This window comes from Corylus avellana, chromosome 11 (genome assembly GCF_965113065.1).
Source record: "Corylus avellana chromosome 11, dhCorAvel1.hap1.2, whole genome shotgun sequence".
Taxonomy (NCBI): domain Eukaryota; kingdom Viridiplantae; phylum Streptophyta; class Magnoliopsida; order Fagales; family Betulaceae; genus Corylus; species Corylus avellana.
The window spans coordinates 1,996,674-2,016,743 of record NC_142500.1 but is presented as its reverse complement, the minus strand read 5'-3'; the positions used below and the strand labels follow the sequence as shown (position 1 = coordinate 2,016,743).

At 39.9% G+C, this 20,070-nt stretch overlaps 3 protein-coding genes and 1 pseudogene across 3 annotated transcripts; 1 reads left to right on the top strand and 3 right to left on the bottom strand.

Annotated features, from left to right (window-relative positions):
• The first annotated feature begins 607 nt into the window (after window positions 1-607).
• LOC132181647 (uncharacterized) lies at window positions 608-6,471 on the top strand. The gene is made up of 2 exons (XM_088511756.1): window positions 608-2,187; window positions 2,286-6,471. The coding sequence occupies exons 1-2, from the start codon at window positions 608-610 to the stop codon at window positions 6,469-6,471; spliced, it is 5,766 nt and encodes a 1,921-aa protein (XP_088367882.1).
• A 166-nt stretch (window positions 6,472-6,637) lies between these two features.
• Window positions 6,638-7,728, bottom strand: LOC148582979 (MDIS1-interacting receptor like kinase 1-like). Its single transcript, XM_088511754.1, has 2 exons — window positions 7,374-7,728; window positions 6,638-7,263 (listed from the first exon to the last, which is right to left on the bottom strand). Exons 1-2 carry the CDS (start codon window positions 7,549-7,551, stop codon window positions 6,638-6,640), a joined length of 804 nt encoding a protein of 267 aa, XP_088367880.1. The 5' UTR covers window positions 7,552-7,728.
• A 212-nt stretch (window positions 7,729-7,940) lies between these two features.
• Window positions 7,941-10,300, bottom strand: LOC148582978 (uncharacterized; annotated as a pseudogene).
• A 1,864-nt stretch (window positions 10,301-12,164) lies between these two features.
• LOC132165572 (hexokinase-1) lies at window positions 12,165-19,328 on the bottom strand. The gene is made up of 9 exons (XM_059576196.2): window positions 18,698-19,328; window positions 17,022-17,172; window positions 16,750-16,932; window positions 15,638-15,712; window positions 15,299-15,454; window positions 14,869-14,967; window positions 14,640-14,770; window positions 13,212-13,293; window positions 12,165-12,926 (listed from the first exon to the last, which is right to left on the bottom strand). The coding sequence occupies exons 1-9, from the start codon at window positions 18,967-18,969 to the stop codon at window positions 12,579-12,581; spliced, it is 1,497 nt and encodes a 498-aa protein (XP_059432179.2). The 5' UTR covers window positions 18,970-19,328; the 3' UTR covers window positions 12,165-12,578.
• Between the last annotated feature and the right edge of the window lie 742 nt (window positions 19,329-20,070).

Sequence of the window (20,070 nt, the reverse complement as noted above, 5' to 3'; positions counted from 1 at the left end):
TATAGAATAATTATGGGAATATACTTGGGCACAAATGATTTCCAAATACATGGAAATACTTTGTGCCAAAGGAAAACTAAAGATAAGAATCTTCTAGATGGGAAATCAGGAGAATTAAAGAAATATATTACGCAGAATATCTTTCAATTCACAATCTGTCAATTAGTCACCTCTTTCCTTCTAGCCTCTAGGGCTTCAATCCCCTTGGCATTTAGCACGTGATTAATTAATTAATACCCGGCGATATTGAAAATCCAGACGTTCCTGGTTGTACTAAAGGTCCATCACTTCTTCAAAAAGAAAGGTCCATCACTTCTAAATAATTATTTGGAACCGATGGACCAAATAATTTTTTACTTAAGTCATTTTTAAATGCTCTTATTGAGTAATTATGAAATGTGGTATCACAAAAAATATTTGGAGAAAAAAATACAAAAATATGACAAAGCAAAATTCTTGTAGACATCTCGCTCTCTCTCTGAAAGAGCTCCCCTTGAAGAAAGTTTTCCCCTAAACTTTTCTTCCTCCCCCAGTCAACCTGAAATCTTTACTCCTTTCTCTCCTTTTTACTCCCTTCTCATCCTTTTCCTCACTACCTTTCTCCCCTATGGATATCGAGAGTCTTATTGCCCAGACAGAGGCTCTCTCTTGGGATGATCCTTCATCCCAGATTGAGTCCTTAACAGCTGAAACAGCCACGGATGAATGCCTACCTTTGGTAGGACATGTCATCTCTCATAAAACTCTAAACAACCAGGCTGTCTTTGCAGCCCTTTCAAAAGCTTGGGAATTTGCTGTCCCCTTCTCGCATGCTGTTTTAGGTCCTAACAAATTTTTGTTCAAACTTTCCAAGCCTGAACACCTAGCAAGAATTCAGAAACAAGTCACTTGGAATGTCAATGGCTTCCTCATCATTCTCCAGCAATGGCATCCTCAAGCTACTTTAGGGGAACTACCTTTCAACAAAGCCCCCTTTTGGATCCAAGTTCACGGGCTTCCCCTAATCAATATGACTACAAAGATTGCCATTTCTATTGGGAAAGGCATGGGAAAGCTTATCAAGGTAGATGCTTTAAGTGGTGAAAAGAAAACGTTCAGAAGCTTTCTAAGGCTTCTTGTGGATATTGAAGTGGGGAACCCTCTGAAGCCTGGGTTCACTTTTCGTAGAGATGGAGGTGAGTCTCTCTGGATTTTTCTGAAATATGAGAGATTGGATATATACTGCTCTTCTTGTGGAAGGATTGGTCATAAACTCTTCCATTGCACTGCTCCACCCGAAGATAGATTTCCTGAGAAGTATGCTGTTTCTCTCCAAGTTAACATCTTCTCTAACATGCTGTCAAACTTCCCCATTACAAAAACCTGCCCTGCCATTACCATAACCCAAACACAACCTTCATCTTCTCAAAATAGGCCAAATGAGTTAACTCAGTCTAGTGAAGCTAGCCAAACTCCTGTTCACAATGCCCAAACTCAGCTAGACTCTACACGACTCATGCAGCAGAAAATATCTCAAACTTTTGTGACATCACTCCCCACCTCTCCTTCATTAAATGCCATCACCTTTATCCCCTCCACCGCTTCTGCTCTGGACAACACAGCCATACCACCAACTCCTTCATTAAATGCCATCACCTTTATCCCCTCCACTGCTACTGCTCTGGACAACACAGCCATACCACCAACTCCACATCAATCTCTTATCCATCCCATATCCCAACCTCCAAATCAGTTATCTTCTCACTCCCACTGCTCGTTAGTTTCGAACCAAGATCTACCTGGGCCCTCCACTAAAGCCCAACCTTCTCTATTCATTAGTCTCCCATTAAGCCCAAACATGACTCTACCTCTCCCCTCCACATCAGATTTCACTTTCAAGCCAACGGTATTAACTAACCTTTCAAATCTACCCGGGAAAAAAATTTCAAACAATTCCAAAAAAGCTAGCCCCTCAAAAAACACTCGTTCTTCCCTCTTCCCACCACGCCTACACAAACCTGTAAAGCCTTCCCCTCCAGGTTATAACCCTTCTCTGGTAAAAAAGAAAAGAGCTAGGCTGACTGGGGATCTTCTCCCATGTAAGAAAGGCTCTTGTAGCTCGCCTCTGATAGCTCCCACACCTGATGAGTTGGAATCTCCCACTCCTATGGACTCCATTCCAAACAAACTTCTGCAGCTCCCAGCAAGGTCTTTCTTCAAAGCTTCTAGAAAAAAGAAAAAGGTTATACCTTCTATCTCTCTTGCTGCCTCTGTTGTGCCAATTAATATTGTATCCACTGAATTAGGGGACCATGTGGTGTCCCCCAGCAGCATATGAAGATTTTATCTTGGAACTGCAGAGGGATTTCTCGTCCTGCTGCAGTTCGTGGTCTCAGGGCTTTGATCAGAGCCAATAGCCCTGATGTTCTCTTTCTCTCTGAAACAAAAACTTCTCCTTCTCAAGTCTCCTCTATTCTGAATCGTCTTGGTTTCTACTTGATGACTCAAGTTGCTTCAATTGGTTCTAGTGGTGGTCTTGTTCTTGCCTGGAGGTTAGGCGTGGAACTAGAAAGCTTTCTCACAAATAAGAACAACATCACTGCTTGGTGTTATTCTGACCCTCCCAACAGCCCCTGGATCCTTTCTTGTATATATGGCCCCCCAGAAAAGAAAAACAAACTAGCTTTCTGGGACTCTCTCACTGCTGCTGGTGAGGCTTTTGTTAGTCCATGGCTCTGCATTGGTGATTTCAACTTTGTGCTGGATCAATCTGAAAAACTTGGAGGCAGACCTGTTGCTAGCTCCTCCCACTGTCCCTTCAGAAACTTTATAGATCAGCATGGCATGGTGGACCTTGGCTTTGTTGGAAACCCTTTCACTTGGTGTAACAATAGAACAGGTTTTGCTACTATTAAAGAAAGGCTTGATAGAGGTCTAGCCTCCCTAGAGTGGGTTCATCTTCACCCTGATTTCTCTCTTATCCATCTCCCGGCCTCCATCTCAGATCATAACCCCATCTCTCTAAACACTAATAATACCTCCTCCTTTTTGCCTAGACCTTTCAAATTTGAAGAATTCTGGACTCTGGATCCCTCTTGTGGTCTGGTCATTGCAGCTACTTGGAAGCATTTGGTTTCTGGCCCTCCAGGCCTTGTTCTGGTGAAGAAGCTGGCTCAGACTAAAGCAGCCCTTAAAAGGTGGAACAACCTTATTTTTGGTAACATTCAAGCACAGATCAAGTCCTCTCTGTTTAAGATTGATCAGATCCAGATTTCCCCACCCAGCTCCCAAGCTAGCTTGCAAGAATCTCTACTGAAAAAAGAACTTGATGGTTTATTGATTAAAGAAGAATCTCTTTGGAGGTCGAAATCCAGAGAAACTTGGTTGCAGTGTAAGGATCTCAACACCAGATTTTTCCACTCCTCTACTCTGATTAGAAGAAGATCAAATGCAGTAAACTTTTTGAAGACAAATGAAGGGGCATGGATTTCTGATAGAGCTGAAATTGGGAGGAATTTTGTGTCCCATTTCTCCAATTTGTTCTCCTCCTCGGTTCCTCCTATTGAAGAAGATATGCTTAGTCTTTTTGATCCTGTTGTCTCTGCAGAGGACAACTCTTTCTTATGTGCCTTACCTCCTGAAGAAGAGGTGGTTCAAGCCCTCTCCAGTTTAGGATCAACAAAAGCTCCTGGTCCGGATGGGTTCACAGCTCTCTTTTATAAGAAATACTGGTCCATTGTCAAAACTGATGTTCTTGTCTGCATTAGAAATTTTTTCCAGAATCATCAGCTGCAGCAGGAGCAAAATCACACTCACATTGCTTTGATTCCAAAGCAGCAGGGTTCTCATTCAGTGCACCATTTTCGGCCTATCAGCTTGTGTAACATTGTCTACAAAATTATTACAAAAATTTTGGCTACTAGATTGAAGACTCTGCTCCCCAAGATCATATCTCCCCTGCAATCAGCTTTTGTTCCTTCCAGAAATATCCAAGACAATACCATTCTGGCCCATGAGCTTCTGCATTCTTTCAAAAGCAAAAAAGGGAAAGGGGGTTTCATGTTTCTTCATATGGATATGGAGAAAGCTTTTGACAAAATGGAATGGGATTTCATTTTATCTGTTATGAAGAAGTTGGGATTCCATTCATCTTGGATTAACTGGATCAGACTTTGCATCTCCTCTTCTTCTTTCTCCATTCTTATTAATGGAAGCCCCTTTGGTCAGTTTTCCCCCAAGAGAGGCCTTCGCCAAGGTGATCCCCTCTCTCCTTTCCTTTTCATCTTAGGAACAGAAGTCCTTTCTAGATTGCTGTTTAGAGAAGAAACTCTAGGAAACATCAAAGGGCTGAAAATCTCCAGGAATACCCCAGCCATCCACCACCTCCTTTTTGCTGATGATCTCTTGATCTTTGGTAAAGCCACCCTCAAAGAAGCCAATACTATCTGTTCTTGCCTTAAGAAATACTGCCTCTGGTCTGGCCAATCCATTAACAATGGAAAATCTTCTATAAGATTCTCAAAAAACACCAACCTCACCACTGCTGCAATGATTCTTGATATCTTGCCCTACTCAAAAAACCCATCAAAGTCTATTTATCTTGGTCTCCCTATCCTCTTAGGCAATTCCAAAAAAGCAGCTTTCCTCAATATCCTTGATAGAGTTAAATCTAAGATGGATGGATGGCGTGCAAAGTCCCTCTCTCAAGCTGGAAGGTTGATGCTTATCAATTCTGTGGCTGCAGCCATCCCCTCCTATGCCATGAGCACTTTCCTGCTCCCAAAGAGTCTCTGCAGCCAGTTAGACAAGGCTTTCAAAAATTTTTGGTGGGGATTTCCCTCATCAAAAACCAGGAATCTCTCTCTCAAGTCTTGGAACTCTATCTGCACCCCCAAAGTTTTTGGTGGCTTAGGCATTAGGAGGATGAAAGATGTGAATCTAGCCCTCATATCAAAGCTTGGTTGGAAGCTCCTCACGGGTTCAGACTCTCTTTGGGTGTCCCAGCTCTCAGGTAAGTATCTCCAATCTGAATCTTTCCTCTCCCCCTCTTCCCTTTCTTCCTCTTCATGGCTGTGGAAAGGCATTTTAAAGTCTAAGCCAATCATCTCTCAAGGTGCTTGCCATAGGATTCATAGATTTTCCTCCCTTTCTGTTTGGAACTCCTCCTGGATTCCTACTGTGCCTTTTTTCACCCCCACTCCTCTGCTTCTGAGTAGGTCCTCTTATCCTGACTTGATTATATCGGATCTCATTACCCCAAATGGCTGTTGGAATCTCCCTCTTCTGGTCTCTTTGTTCACTTCCCCTTGTGTCAAAGAAATTCTAAAGATTCCAATCAGCCCTAACATTTCCACTTCTTTTCTTTGGACCCCCTCCTCAAATGGCAACTTTTCTACCTGCTCAGCTTTTAGGTTGATTAGCAACTCTAGAAACTCTACTGTCATTTCTCCTCTTGAGTCTAGCTCTTGGAAGGCTTTATGGAAGCTAAAGCTTAATGCTAGGCTGATTTTGTTTCTCTGGAAAATTGCTTGGGACATTCTCCCCTCTAAAGTCAGGCTGAAAGCTATCTTCAATATCCCTAATTCAGAATCCCTTTGCCCTCTTTGCAGCTCAGAAGAGGATTCTCTTTCCCATCTCTTCTTTCGTTGCATTTTTGCTAGAGTTGCATGGAGATCCTCTTTTTGGCCTCTTGATTCCTTAGCTTGGTCCTCTCTTAGTCTCCCAGACTGGATAAAAGGCATCATCTATCCTTTTTCCTCTTTTGGTATTCCTAAAGCTGATTCTCACTTGTTTCAAATTTATGCTTCGGTTTTATGTGATCTCCTCTGGTTTTCTAGAAATAAAGCAGTGCATGAAGGCATTATTCCAGATATCATTTCTTTGGCTAGCTCCATCAAAAGAACATCTCTGGATCATGCAGCAGCTTGGAAGTACTCCTCCCATATTACTGTAAAAGAATTCTGGTCTCCTCCCCCAGCCGGTTCACACAAGATCAATTTTGACACTGCTATAAGGGAAAAATTTTCAGTGCAGGCTGCTGTTTGCAGAGATTCAAAGGGTCACATTGTTAAGGCTATTTCTCAAATAAATCCTCCATGTGATCCCATCTATGGTGAAGCTCTTGCAGCTCAGCTTGCTGCCTCCTTAGCAGCCTCTTTGAAGCTCTCAAGTTTCTCTCTTGAAGGTGACTCATCGGTGATTATAGATGCTTTGCAAAACCCTTCCATCACTTTTGACTGGCATATACAATCAGTGATTGCCAACTCTTTGTTACTCCTTAAAGCCTCCCCTCTTTGGGAGGCAAAGAAAATTCACAGAAGTGCAAACTTCTGCGCCCACCATGTGGCTTATTGGGCCGCGGCAAGAGTGTTCTCGGGCTGCATTCCCACTTATTTTCCCCCCCCTCCATCTATCCCCTTATGTAGTGGAAAGGATCCACCCCCCTCTCTTTCTTTCTCCTGTTGTAAGGCCTTTGGCCCCTTGGTTTGTTAATGGATGTCTTGTTACAAAAAAAAAAAAAAAAAATTCTTGTAGACAAAGAAAGAAGGATATATATTATTCTGAAAATAATCTCCAAATGAATTGGCCGATCTTTTCATTCTTGTACATATTTTTTCTGTCAAGATATTACAATACTATTAATTTAATATCTAATAATTTAGCTACAGAATTTCCTGCCCAGTCGGGTGTCATCGCCCTCTTGAATTTGATCGGGACCATCATATTCCTCCGAGTGAATATTGATGTTGCTCATGCCGGAGGTGATGTGGTAGGTAGCATCGATGTCCAGGTCCAGAGGTTCTGACATGGCAGTCCTGTTGGCTGTGAGATTAGGCCCATCGGCTTGATAGGTTTGGTCAAACCTGTGGTGGCAGACCAAAGCTGTGTGGCCCAATCTGCCACATACTTGACAGGTGGAGCTCCGGCTCGATCCACTGTGCGGTCCATTTGGACCTGAAGAGCCACGATTTGGAGCTGGGTTTGGTCGGAGCAGATTCTTCAAAACCTCTTTCATAGACGGCCTTTCAGAAGGCTTGGTAGATGTACACAAGACACCAAGTTTGAAGACAAAGCACATTTCATCAAAGTAGCAGGTTTCCCTAACCTCCTCGTCCAAGACATCAACTATAGGCTTGTTTTCTTGAATCTGTCGCCATGCCCATTGGACAAGCGATCTGTTTCCATCACCTTCACTAGCTGTTCTTCCAGTTGTTAGTTCAAGAAGAACGACCCCAAAGCTATAAACGTCAATCTTCTTATTAACTCGTCCCATTTGAGCATACTCTGCCGTTCAAGTTAACAACAAAGACAAAACTTAAACTCCTGCTGTTGGAAAAAATGGAGAAACAAACATCATAATCAAAATAGAGCTTATAAATTATTATGTCACACACCTGGAGCTATGTAGCCGAAAGAGCCGGCCACGGCTGATGTTGAAGCAGATTCTGCATGCTTGATCAACATCTTGGCAAGACCAAAATCAGCGATTTTTGCATTAAATTCAGAATCTAGAAGGATGTTGCTTGACTTCACATCTCGATGAACAATGGGTTGTGAGCAGTCATGGTGCATATAGGAAAGTCCCTGGGCAACTCCAACTGCTATCTGCAACCTCTTAGGCCAATCCAGGTTGACTTGCTGGACTAAATCTGAGACATTTGATGCTCCACTCTTCCCATGTAGCCATAGATCCAAGCTACCATTTTCCAAATACTCGTAGACAAGAAGTTTTGAATCCCCACCGGAGATACAACAGAGCAACTTCACTCTTGGAATGTCGTATTGAACTGAGTGTTTTAACTTCTGCAAGAAATTGTTTTTCAAGCTTGTGTTCTAGCATTCCATTATCCCAAATCCTCTTCACAGCAACAATTTCACATGAAGGATTCACAGCAGCAATATCACGTGAAGGATTCACTGCAACACGGTATACCACCCCTGATCCACCACGGCCTATGACATTATTTTCTGTCAATCCTGACATAATGTCTGATCCCGTAAAATTCAGCCTGTGGAATGAGGTGAGCTTCCAAGTCAAATCCAATCCTTGCTTTCTTCTCATGAAAACTCTGATCACGAAGAATAAAGGTAGTAGAAGTGTTGCTATCACCGAACATATTATCAAAACAACAAATCGAACGGAAATTTTGCTTGATTTGGAATTGCATTGGTCAATGTTTATTGATGAGCTAGACGCACAGAGACCAGGATTATTCAAGAAGCTTCTTACATAATCACCACTCAGGAATCCATATGGGATCCTCCCAGTCAAATGATTGGAAGAGAGATTGAGAACAATTCCATTTCCAGCTGGGAGGCCAAGTTGCATTGGAATTTCGCCGGACAGTTGGTTTTCTGCCAAGTCCAAATGAGTAAGGCTTGGCAATGAACCAAATTCCTCTGGAATTTGTCCAGAGATTGAATTTCGACTAAGGTTTAGAATAGTTAGCGATTTCCATGATAGAATGTTTGAAGGAAGGGAGCCTGAGAGTCGATTTTGATCAAGCAAAAGAGTAGTTAAAGAAGGAAGAGCTGCTATTTCTTGAGGAATTGTGCCATTTAAGAGGTTATTACCAGCATTGAGCACCACCAAATTCATCCAGGAAGACACTTTTGTCGGAATTTCACCTGAGAGTCGGTTGTTAGCAAGCAAAAGATGAGTTAACTGAGGAAGAGCTGCTATTTCTTGAGGAATTGTGCCACTCAAGAGGTTATTACTAGCGTTGAGCACCATCAAATTCCCCCAGGAAGACATGGATCTTGTTGGAATTTCACCCGAGAGTTGGTTGTTAGCAAGAAAAAGATGAGTTAATTGAGGAAGAGCTGTTAGTTCCAAAGGAATTGTACCATCTAAGAGGTTATTGCTGACGTCGAGATACACCAAATTCCCACAAGAAGATACTCCCGCCGGAATTTTAGCAGAAAACCTGTTGTGACTCATCTCTAATTGAGAAAGATTTCGTGACAATCTCTCAGGAAATTCACCTGTAAAAGAATTGTTGCTTAACAACAAGTTGCTCAAATTGAATAATGTCCATAAGCCACTAGGAATATTTCCTGAAAACCTATTACTCTTAACGTTAAGAACTTTCAAATTATTGCAACTTCCAAGGGACTTGGGCAATTGACCACTGAGGTTGTTGTCGAAAGCTACCACTCCTGTCAACCTTCTATTATCACCCAAGTGTTTTGGCAGCTGGCCAGTAAGCTGATTAGACGCAACCTAAAATTCTTCAAGCAAAGAATACCGCCCAAAGTCCGGAGACAAAGTACCTGAAAAATTGTTGCTAAATAGTTTAAGATTTATCAGCCCTGGGAGATGACCTATGCTATCTGGAATTTTTCCAAATAATTGATTGCAAAACAAAGCCAAACCAGACAATTTGGTGAGTCTTCCAAAATCATCGGGTATAGTTCCAGTCAAGTTATTCTCAGATAGATCAACAACGTCTATATTTAAAGCCTCACCCACCCGAGGAATCTCCCCGGACAATTTGTTTTTGTAGAGGTACACTATACTCAAAATTTTCAGCATAAACAAACTGCTTGGGATTTTCCCACTTAGATTGTTTGTTGACAAATCCAAATGCTCCAGTGCCACCATTTCTCCAATCTTGTCTGGGATTTCTCCTACCAAATTCGAGCCTGCCACCCAAAGATACTTCAGTTTCTTCAACTTTGTGAACTCCGAAGGCAATGTTGTTGTGATCCCTGAAATGTAGGCCAATTCTAGTCGTTCAAGATTGGACAAGTTGCCAATTTCTGGCGGGAAAGAACCGTTAAACGGACACGCAAAAAGTTGAAGTATCCTCAGCTCTATTAACCGCCCAATAGATGCTAGGATGTTTCCAGAGAAGCTATTGGCTCCAAGGTTGAGCTCGGGAAGCTGAGCCATGCGGTGAATGTCATCAGGGAGCGTGCCGGCGAAGTAGTTCTGCGAGAGGTTGAGGTATTGGAGGTTGGAGCAGCTGTAGAGAGCTCGTGGGAACTCATTAGAGGTCATATAGTTGAATGAAAGGTCAAGGGATGTGAAGTTGTTGAGGTCACAGATGAAGGGTGGGACTGTTCCACTGATGTCCTTGTTAATGAGGTATAGTCCGGTGACTGAGCCACCGGTACTGCAGGTGATCTCTGGCCACGAACAGTGGGAAGTGTTTGAAGGTGTCCAATGGTTGAGGGACTGGGGGTTTTTCCAGTGTTGCTTCAGGTGCAGTAGGATTGCTTGCTCATGGTCATTGAGCTGAGAGGCTGCATGGCTGAAAAGGAGAAGGAAGAGGCTTGTGTAGAAAGAGAGTTGGATGCATATTTTGGGTTTCGTCATTTGAAGGACTGAGTTCGGTCTCGCTGATGCGCTAAGAAGTGCGTTTAACCGAGGCGTTGGACGTTGAAACGTGAAACCAATGGCCAATGATCAATCGATTCGTGGAACTTGGACAATAAATAAAATTAAATGAGGGTCACTCTCGCTATTCTTTCCTGGCAAGTGGCAAGCACACTGCGTTTACATCCCCTTTGTGCAGAAAATATAAGCTTTGTAGTTCAGTCTTCCGGTGAAAAAAAAAATGGTGAATGCTTCTAGTATTTTAGGGATTGTGTAGAAACAAAATTGGATGTATTTTAGGGATGTTTTCGTCATTTGGAGGTTGAGTTGATCTCCACGATGGGCAGAAGCGAGTAAGCTCTATGAAGAGCCGAAACCGATCGAACATCACAAAATGTGTATAAAACAAAAATCTCCCATTTAAAGTGCGTCCAATTCTTCAACTACTTGTGTCAATTTGTGATGTTCAACAAAGGCTGGCGTACCATTCCCATGGACTCAGCTCACAACTCTCTCACTTTCAGCAATTCATTACAGATGAAGATGGTTGTATTCGAGTCATGACCACTTGCACAATTATTAATTGAGGATTTGCTGAATTCGAAGCTCTCATTTTCAAAGGCAAATTCCATGGAAATTTCTTCCGTGTTTGGCTTACTAGAAAGCAGCACACCCATAATAAAGGCAGTTCATGGCATACGACCACGAAAAAGAAATGAGTAATGCTATACATATTCTCAATTTTTTACATCTAATTCTCTATATTCATATGTGGCTTTCAAAACTACCATTGGATTTAAGATAGATCTTTATTAAATTTTAATTCAATGGTAATTTTAAAAGCCATACATGAGTATGAGGAATTGTACAATATTATGATAGTCCTTTTAACTTTTGTTTTGTTTCCCCTTTTCATAAGCAACTATCAAGACAACATTCACTCCCTTCGAAAAATTGTAGGGGATCCTAATCTGCTTGAAATAGGAATGATTACAAATGTTTAAACAATATTAAAGTTGCTAGTTTGACCATTATTTTTGTCATTTATTTTTCATATTAATTAAGTGATAATTGAACACATTAAAATATTAATAAAATGTTTAAATTTGTCATTTCTTACCATCTTAGTAAAAGAGCCAGCTTTGAGAGAAAGGATTAGAATCCCCTACAATTTTTTAGGTTTAACTCTCCTTATGCTGATGTGGTTTGATGTTATTGAGCATACGTGTTCTACCGAAGATAGTATGCATTCCTTCATGGGTTTCCCTTTCAAATTTTGACTGTCTTTCTTTCTTTAGTTACCTCTAGTGGTTGTTGCAGTTTTCTAGTGGAGATTCAAAAATGATTGTGGGACCTCTAGAGCTTTGTGCCCCTTTTGCGCCCATTTTGCTTTAGGTATTGCTCAGCAGCCCTACAAAGAGGATCGTGCTATTTGTTTGGCCCTTTTCCTATTATTTAAAAAAAACAAAAGAACAAAAAGAGGAGGTGGTGGCTCGACCACCCCTTCAATTGGCTTGAGGGTCATCAAATCAACCCCAAAAACCTTGGAGGGATAAGCGCAAAAAATGTCTTGAGTTCATGAAAGGTTAGTATATATATATTCCCCAATTGATAATTTGAAGGTATTTTTGTAAAGATAAACACTTCTTTGCATTCTAGCATTTATCTTGCCTACATCTCCGCTTAATTGGCATACTTCATCCACCCTTCATTAAATAAAACAAAAAATACCAATGATCCCCTGAACATACCAACCGGCAGAGATGTACTTTCTCTTTCGCAAAAAAAAAAATTATCATAAAAAAAAAAATGTCAAATTGAGGGAGTTGAGTACAATTTTCCTTAACTAAATATTCCACATTGCTGATACACAAAATCCTGTTTTTATTTGCAATAGTAACAGGAGAGAATGCTCCAGCATGGTGACTCTTCACAGAACAGTTTACATTCCCTATTTTATTCCCTAACTCAGGACAAGTGCTCTCAAAATATGCTGGTTCAAACAAAATGTCTCAACATTAGGAAAGCAGCAGAATTAGAGGCTGCAGCATGAAAGGTTGAGACATACTCAACTGGAACCTCCACATTTGATTCACTGTTCTATTATATGCTCTGCAAGACCATAAATTAAGGCTTTGCTCGCATGGTCTCTCGAACTACGAGCTCAGACAAGCTCTAAACCATTCGGGATGGAAGGGGAAATGAAAATATACCCAAAATAAAAAGAGGAAAAAAAAAAAATCATTCTTCTTCCGTCTACCTTGGCTTTGATCTTTTTTCATGATTCATCCACGCCCAGGTATTGGGAATGGGAGGCAGCAAGGAGGGCAGCTCCAATGCCAGAGCCATCGTTCGAGAGCTGGATGACAATGTTGTTGGCGACCTCCTCTCCCAACAACTCCTTGAGTGTACTCTCCATACAGCAGCTGAATTTAGAGTAGTGCTCATATAACCCCCCATCCATTGCAATCACCGCCTTCTGCTTCTCCCCATCCTTCATCGTGTCTCTTCCCAATTTCTTCAGGATGCCGAAGATCCCAGCAGCAGATAGACGGGCTCCTCGTGTAGCAACAATGTCGCAGACCTCCACAATGACTTTTCTCATTTTCAGGGAGGTATTGGATATCTGTCCAAGAAAAAATTCACATACAAGAAAACCCATAAAATTATGTCTGTGACCTTAAGATTTGCTTGTTTTAATTAAAATGCCCTCCCAAACACATCTTAACATAAAAGTTAATCCCGGGAGAACGTATTACACAGAAGTTTGAATTACTTTGTATCATTTCTTACTTTTCTTTTCTAAACCCCCCACCCCCCAACAAGTATAAAATAAAGTATAAAAATGAAAAGTTTATAGCAAGGCTGGATAATTACAATTTTATCCAACAGTTTGGGCAGGTATCTTTACCTCTAAGACATCCTTCAATTTGCTCCCAACCATTCTTAGATCTGAAGACGTGTCATGGTGCATTGCAGACATGTCGGGGGTCCTGCATATTTTACATCAACAATGTAAAAACTCTTATGCTCCAGCCCATCAGAAAATGTATGGGCAATGCATCCATGTACTGCAAATGGAGAGAAATGTAATAGAGACAAAAAAATGTATATAAATTAGAGTGTAATTTCAACAGCCATGGCATAAAAGTTAACAACGAGACAGAGTCAAACAAGTGATACAGAAGTGAATAATTCATTCAACTTTATCCCTCTGCCCCTCATTTTCCTTCCACAGATTCAAATACTCTGAAAAAAAAAAAAAAAAGGTTCCTAAAGAACAGTTTTTAGTCATATGGGATTATAAAATTATGGGATAAGTGCAAAATCAGTCCTTGGGTTACACCAATTTGCAAATTGCTCCTTGTGGCAAGCAAAAATGACAAATAACTCTCTACTCCCAACTTCCATTTGGAATTTTGCCAGAAACCGCCATGAAAAATGTCTACCATAATAAAAAATAGAAAAAAGGAAAAGAAAAAAGTTTTAAAATAAGGAAAAGAAAAAACAGGGGGGAGGTCAGCCACCACAAGCCAGCCAAAGGATGGAGTGGTTCAGCCACCCCTAGATCTGCCCAAAGGGAGTGGTTCAGCCACCCCCAGATCTGCCCAAAGGGAGTGGTCAAACCACCCCCATAACCTTGGGGTGGTTCAGCCACCCCAGGACATCTAAAGAGGCTGCCCTATCATTTGAATCAGCATAATAAGCAGCAACAAGAACATGTTTTGACCCTCCAAAATCTACATACATTACCAAACCATCATGAGTTATATCTGCCCATGCATAGAAAACCAATTAGAATAGCCTCTATAACCCCTGTAAAGCCCAGCAGGAACCAAACAAACAATAGGATGATGAATAATATATGGCTTAGGTTTGAGACTTGGTACAAGGTTGGGTTAGGTTGTTTCAAATGGTAGGTCCAACCAAAAGTTCATCCTACATTTATAACTAAACCAACTAGATATGTCTTGATATCCTGTTCTGCCCAACCAAAAGATACTAGGCTTTTAGGTTTGTGCATTTGATTTTAGGACGGGTAGGAATTGAATGGCACGGTGGCTAACCTAATCATTACTTGAATTATAGTGTATAGGTCAAGTGTTCTGGTGTGGAAGAGTCGTCACAATTAATGAGTTATAAAACTTGCGACCCAAACTTAAATCAAAATACCAAATTCATACTTAAACAGGTCAATCTTCATTGGTGCACCATAAATATGGAATATAAGATAATATCCACAATCTTGAACCTGGATGAGTAAAAATGGAGTCACCACCGGTCCACCAGCACAAGAGACAAGGTTAAAATGGTTTGCCTAGAAAAAAATTTGGCGCACCTCAGTATGAAAGGAATTTTCAGTTTGGGTGGAACAGTATCACCAAAAAATTCAGCTTCTTCCGCCATCCTGCACAAAACTCTGCGTACAATGTCCCCCAAATACATCCCAGAAATGATCTTCTCGAAAATCTGCACACAACAATCAGAAAGGTTTAAATGATATACATTAAGCTATTCGTATAAGCAGTGAGGTAATTAAGATGTAACTAAAGTACATGGGTTGTTACCTGTTCTCCGGGGTTCAAACTCTCAGCATCCAGTGCTTGATCATATTCTGTTAGTGGGAGGTGTGATGACCGGAAGTTTCCCCACTCCATATTTATAACCTACAGTATGATCATTTATTGGTGGTTAGTTGTCTTGCACTTAACAATCAACATTGAGAACCTACTTTTGAACATATCTGTCAAAAAAGAAAAGAGATAGAAAATATGTGCAGGTCACAGGGCTAGTTTGGCAAACCCCGTCCTCTTCCCCTCCCCCTCCCCCTCCCCCTCCCCTTATTTTCACTTCTCCAAAAGAAATCGACGGCTTGGTTTGGTAAGGGTTTTGTATGTGATATAAAGTAGAAAGAAGTTAATAGAATTTTTCGTAAGGAAAAGTAAAAAAGTTACAATTTCACAACATTTCATAACAAATATTCAAAAGTATACTAACCATGTCTCCTGATTTAGGTAGAAGACCATGCCACTTGGGAATAGCATGTGCTCGCTCTACATATGCCGCATTTGTTCCAGTGCCCAAAATGACAGCAGCAATGACATCCCGGTCGTAGTATCTACCTCCTGCTAATGTTCCAATTGTATCATTGACCTGCATCATCCCAGCAAATTAGCATTGCCCAGAGTAAAAACAAAAATAATAGTCAACAGGATGGAACACCAAGAAACCCAACAAAAATAAATTTTATATTATACCAAACTGTTATTCATCCTCCCAGCCTAAAAGGAACTTTTAGACATAAACCTCTGGAAGTAGAAAAGAAACTGGTCTTACCAAAGCAGACACTCGCATATCAAGGCCAACTTTTTCGATGGCTTTAGTCAATTCTCCAACCACATCCTGTCCAACCTATAACATTACCAGCCAATAAACAAATTACAAGAGAGGATTAAACATCAGAAGTCAGAAGTCAGAAATTTGGCTCATTCGACATTGCCTTTTAGTTTTGCTTTTTGCTTTTTAGCTAAAAAGAAAAAGTATTAACAAACAACTCAAAATACAAAATACTCACATAACACTTAAAACAACAATCCTAATATTTATTAAATTTGTAAATATTAAAATTAATATAATTATATATAATCCAAAGCTGTCTAGACCAACTGTTACAGGGACCCACCCCTGCATTAAACATCAAAGGGGTGTGTGTGTGTGTGTGCGCACGCGCACGCACGTGAGAGAGAGAGAGAGAGAGAGAGAGAGAGAGAGAGAGAGCACACTCATGCACTTGTGCATTGGAGATTCTGGGAATCAAATTGGCTTCATGAAGTAAAAAAATTTGATAACATCAAGGATAATTAATTATGTCAATTTCTTTTATATTTCAGCTAAGTTAAATTGCAGTTACTGACTTCTATTCTCAACATAGGTATGTGAACTGAAAGAATCTCTTCAACAACAGCAGGTGCAACAATTTCAGAAGCAACAAAATGTTCTGGGGTGCTTTCCATTTTCCATTACATCCTGTTTCTAGATCATGAAATTAGAGCACAAATCATTTTTCAAACCAGACCAAGCACTGGGGCCAGCCTACCTGCCTCTAGGCAAATAAGCATGCCCATAATATTATCATAGTTATTACCATTGAAAAAGATAAAAATATATGTTGTTGGAGCAAAAGCAATTTGCTTAGCTTCACATCTGTCCCAAGGTATCATTTCTAATACATCTGTGGGGAAACAAAAGAAGATGGAAGACACCATAATGAAAACAATAATGGCAATAATTTCGTTACAGGTATAATTAGTATAAAATATTTGCAAAGCTTTTGTGCCTGCTTCATCTGGACAATGGACCACAGACCTAATGAACACTTAATAACTACAGACAGGGAAGACAATATCAATATAAAAACTGCCAAAAACGAGTCAAAGTAAAGGGTTTACCGTGTCTTCAATATTGAATCCTTTTGTCCACTTTATTAAAGTCCCTGATGAAATTGATACTTGCCTCACTGGGAACGAGAAGGTAAAACCCAGCTCCCTTTGTCTACCTGACGCAGGATGAAGTCCTTCACCTTCCGTAGCAACAAATTTTTTGAGAGCTGTGGCTATATAATCAAATAACGCCTGGAGTCACATCATCTAGAATGTTTTAGAGTTTGAACCATTTAAAGCATGCGTGAACCTTTGACAGACTTGTTTAAAGAAATACTAACTTCTGAACTCCCAGTCATCAAATGTGGAGGAATTGAAACTTCATCAAATTCTTGATCGACAACACGTTTGTCTATCCCACCCAACTGCACTCGCAGGACACGGAAGTTTGTGCCTCCAAGGTCCAATGCATAAAAAAGGCCTTTCTCATCCCTATTAAAATTGGGATAAAAGTGAGTAATGGCCATGCTAAGCTAAAAATGAAATTCAACGGTACAAGAGATCTAGATGCCTGATATTGCATCCCATTTCACATAAGAGTTATTTATTTTCCATTATTTAGAAAACAATTAATACTTTTCATTTTTGAAACAGTCTCTTCTTTCTTCTATCATTTCTTTTTACTCATGATAAGCCTCATCCCTAATTGCAGATATAATGCTTTACACAGCTGTGAATATTGACATGAGAGAGAAAGTCCATTAGAAAATTGGTTTCTTTATGCAGCTGTGACTAATTAGCCAAAACTATACTGGACAACAATAAAAGCAGATAAAGATGTCTCACACATGGTTCTCCATTCAGCCTAGTTAATTGTCTAAAACCATCACTTTTCAATTGATATTGTGATGAACATCCATTTTGGCCAAAATTTAGTCAGCTAATCATGAATTGCAAATTTATATTTAACTCTATATACCATGAGAGAAAACTTTTTTTTTTTTTTTCTTTCATAAAATAAGAAACTTGGGTTGCACTCAGCAAAACATTTTACTAAATATTTCCTCTTCGATTTTTATTAATTTTCAGTGTATAATTTACTAAATATTCTCTTCAAAAAACATCTTCCTTGGTGATTTAGAATTTTACATAGCCGAATTAAATTGGAAAATTTTCACTTAGGATTTGCTTTTTGACCGGCCCAACCTTTTTTCTCTTATTTATTTGGTTTTTCTCTATGATGTTCAAATTAAATGCTTGTCTAGTTATTTTTTGGGGATTAGTGTTATGTTTACTTGTTGGGTATTACTTGTTCTTTGCTATTTCCTTTTTCCATTCTATGTCCAATGGTCACCTCCTTTTCCCCCTTGTTTCATGTCATGCTCATATCTTATACTATGTAGCTTACCGTCTCTAGTAAATCGTCAGCCATAGATAGACCTCCAATAAAGGAGGAATCAAAGAGTCCCACATTCAATAACAAATATGAACCTTTAAAAAAGTATATATATGTATATAGACGGTAAGCTACATGCGTAATATAAGATAGCAGCAGCATGAAATGAAAAAGGAACAAGTAATACCCAATAAGTAAACATACCACCAACTCCCACAGAATACCAAACACGCAAATGGTTTTAACAAAAAAGAGAAAACCAAACAGGATAAAAAGGTTAGGCCAGTCAAAAAGCAAATACAAGGTGAACTTTTTCCAATTTAATTCGGCTACGTAATATTACAAATCACCCAGGAAGATGCTTTTCTGAACAGAAAGTTTCATTTGACCAAACTTCACTTAATATTTTACTCACAAACATACTAAATAAAAATAACCACAAAAAAAATTCCAATTAAAAATTAAAAAAAAATAAAAACCTATACTTATCCCTCTGAAATCTGACAAAAATGAGGCTTTCAATCAAGAAGCCTTCTTTATTCAATCATGAATTAAATCAAATCAAATCAAATCAACGAAGAAATGAAAGAAAAGAGAGTTCTTTTTGTGTGCTTTTGTTACCCAGAGGGGAGGTTATCGACATAGCTGATGATCATCTTGAGCTTGCTCCCACCCTCCGATGCGAGACCGGCGTGCATCTCAACGGTCATGGCGTCCGCCACCTGTCTGAGCTTCCCGATGGGGGTCCCACACTTGTCCTCGAAGTCCTGGAGGATCGCCATGGCCCTGGCCCACTTCCCCGAGCTCCTCATCCGGTGCCGCACCACCAGAGCCGCCGCCGCGCAAGCCGCCGCCGCGCACACCACCGCCGCCGCCACCGCCACCTTCCCCATCTATCTCTCAATCCCCACAAATCAAATTCCCAATTGGTTTTCTATGACCGTAAGGAATTCGCTAATCAAAGCCTCGTATTCCTTTGCATGAGCTATGAATCGGTCCGCGAAGTGAAAAGAGTAGCAGAGAGAGAACGAAAGAGAGCGGAAGAGTTGAAAACCCCAGATCGGAGGGGGGAAAATGGACAAGCTGCGGAGCGATTTTCCCGGAAAATAGTTCGTTTTCTCGGAAAATAAGCCGTTTACCGGTTCTTTCTTTTGATTTTTGTGAATTTTCAAAAGGGGGAGTAGGCGGTGCTCGATCGAATGAATCTTATATTTTTTGGGGAGTTTGGGCTTTGGCTACATATGGAAAAGGCAAAAGGGGCTGAGAAATCGTCATGGTTTTGTCTTGAAATTACGATAATGACATACCGAGTGCCAAGCTTTTGCACTTTTGAGATCCAGGAGGGCCACGTGTACGGTTCTGGGTGATTACCACGTGTTGTGTAAGAGTTTGCGAGTCTGTCCTGACTGAGGGGAGATCGTACTTGAAAGGATCTTTATGTTTTTTTCGCTTTTTTTATTTATTTGTGCGGAAAATATTTTCTTACAATTTCAGATCATTGAATAATACAATGCGTAACGATAAATATCATCTTTTTATCTTTTTTTTTTATTATTCTTTTAAAGTTGATGCGACTTTCAAAATCACCATTAGATCAAAATTTAAATATAATTCATTAAAAATTTAATAATGATTTTAAAAATCACATCAACTTTAAAAAAATAAAAATAAAATAAAAAGATAATCCTCAACATTACTCTAATATAATTTGAATTAGCAGTTGACCTTCACAAAGGTATATTTATAGATGTGCATTTGCATAAATTCAAATCTTATGGTTCTTGTCTTGAATTTAAACTCAAATAAAACTAATGAAAAAAAGAGAGACGTCAAATATTATATTTTTATATCATAATATTGACATGGCGTCTCAACTATTTATTTTTTTTTTTTTAAGCATTGACTTATTAAATGATTGGCTGGAACTATCATGTTAGTTTTGTTAGATAAAAATATAGTTTTTATCACAACTCCGGAAAAAATGTCAACTTCTT